Raw genomic sequence first — 1,203 nt, 5'->3', positions numbered from 1 at the left:
TGTTTTTTGTAGAGTCAGTGAGATGATGGAGAGGAACCCCACCACCCAGCAGGCCACCACCAGCCTCACACAAACTGGACCACTCATGATAGTTGGATAGTGCAGAGGGCGACAGATGGCCACGTAGCGATCAAAGGCCATGACGGTGAGGCTCAAGAAGGTGGTGGAACCCAGAGAGAAGTAAAAGAAAGACTGGGTCAGGCATTGAGCCAGGGACATAGTCCTGTGAGTGGACAGCAGGTCTGCCAGCATCCTCGGAACCACAGTAGAGGTGACCAGCATCTCTGTGATGGAGAAGTTACAGAGGAAGAAGTACATGGGAGAGTGCAGGCAGGGGTCGAGGCAAGTGAGGACAGTGATGACCAGGTTCCCCAGCATGGTCACTGTGTAGATCAACAGGATGAAACCAAACAGAAGAGTCTGGAACTCATGGAGATGAGAAAAACCCAGAAGCCCAAATTCCCTGACATTGCTATGGTTGCTTAATGCACTGGACACCCGTTCTCTGTGATACTTGTGGAAGATGAGGAAATCTTAGAGGAAAATGACCACCAGCTTCTGCGTCTGCCAAGCCCCCTTAATGATGGCCCAGATCCCAGGCATACCACCGTGTGGGCACAGTTGATCTCAGGGTCCAGGTGGAATATTGCCAAAGGGTAGAAGCTTCCTAAGGTTGGAAATGAGTTGGCTGTGATGAACAGACTTAGGACTCAGCTACGTTCTTCTTCTGCCTTAACTCTTTCACGGTTTCATTCAACATATTCACCATGCAACAATCCATAGAGGATATTTGGCTGGATCTGGGGATATAATGAACACTTTCTAAGTAACTTCTCAATTTAACTGTTTTGCTCAGATAATGGTTGCTAACTAGCAAGGTTTCTCCCTGTGCCCAAAATTGTGTCAGGAATACTTTAGATGTGGCCTCTTTCATCTACTGTACTCAATCCTCATGCTATTTTTCTTCTCTGAGATATGTCAGGCTGCACATAACCCACTCTTAAAACTTCCCGTGCCCTGGACAACAGGGATCCAGGACTGTGTATGTTTTCCTCCTGTGCTGATTTGCCTTGTCTGACCTCTTCTCTGGGTGCCTGTCTTTGCACCCCTGTTTAGGACAGATCCCTCATGTTTCTCATCTCATTCTTCTCTTTGTAAATGTATTTTATCCAGCAGAAATTTCACTTCTCTTTTGCTTTTTTT

At 47.0% G+C, this 1,203-nt stretch overlaps 1 protein-coding gene across 1 annotated transcript in view; it reads right to left on the bottom strand.

Moving 5' to 3' along the window:
- LOC101577261 (olfactory receptor 9A4-like) overlaps window positions 1–1,203 on the bottom strand; it is a 29,766-nt gene that overhangs the window by 25,315 nt on the left and 3,248 nt on the right. The window contains 1 exon segment of the mRNA XM_012514206.2: window positions 65–533. Within this exon segment, the coding sequence (XP_012369660.2) occupies window positions 65–533 (469 nt within the window).

Source organism: Octodon degus, unplaced genomic scaffold (assembly GCF_000260255.1).
Source record: "Octodon degus isolate 3935 unplaced genomic scaffold, OctDeg1.0 scaffold00027, whole genome shotgun sequence".
NCBI lineage: Eukaryota > Metazoa > Chordata > Mammalia > Rodentia > Octodontidae > Octodon > Octodon degus.
Note: the sequence above shows the minus strand (reverse complement) of the source record. Positions and strands in the feature narration are given on the sequence as shown.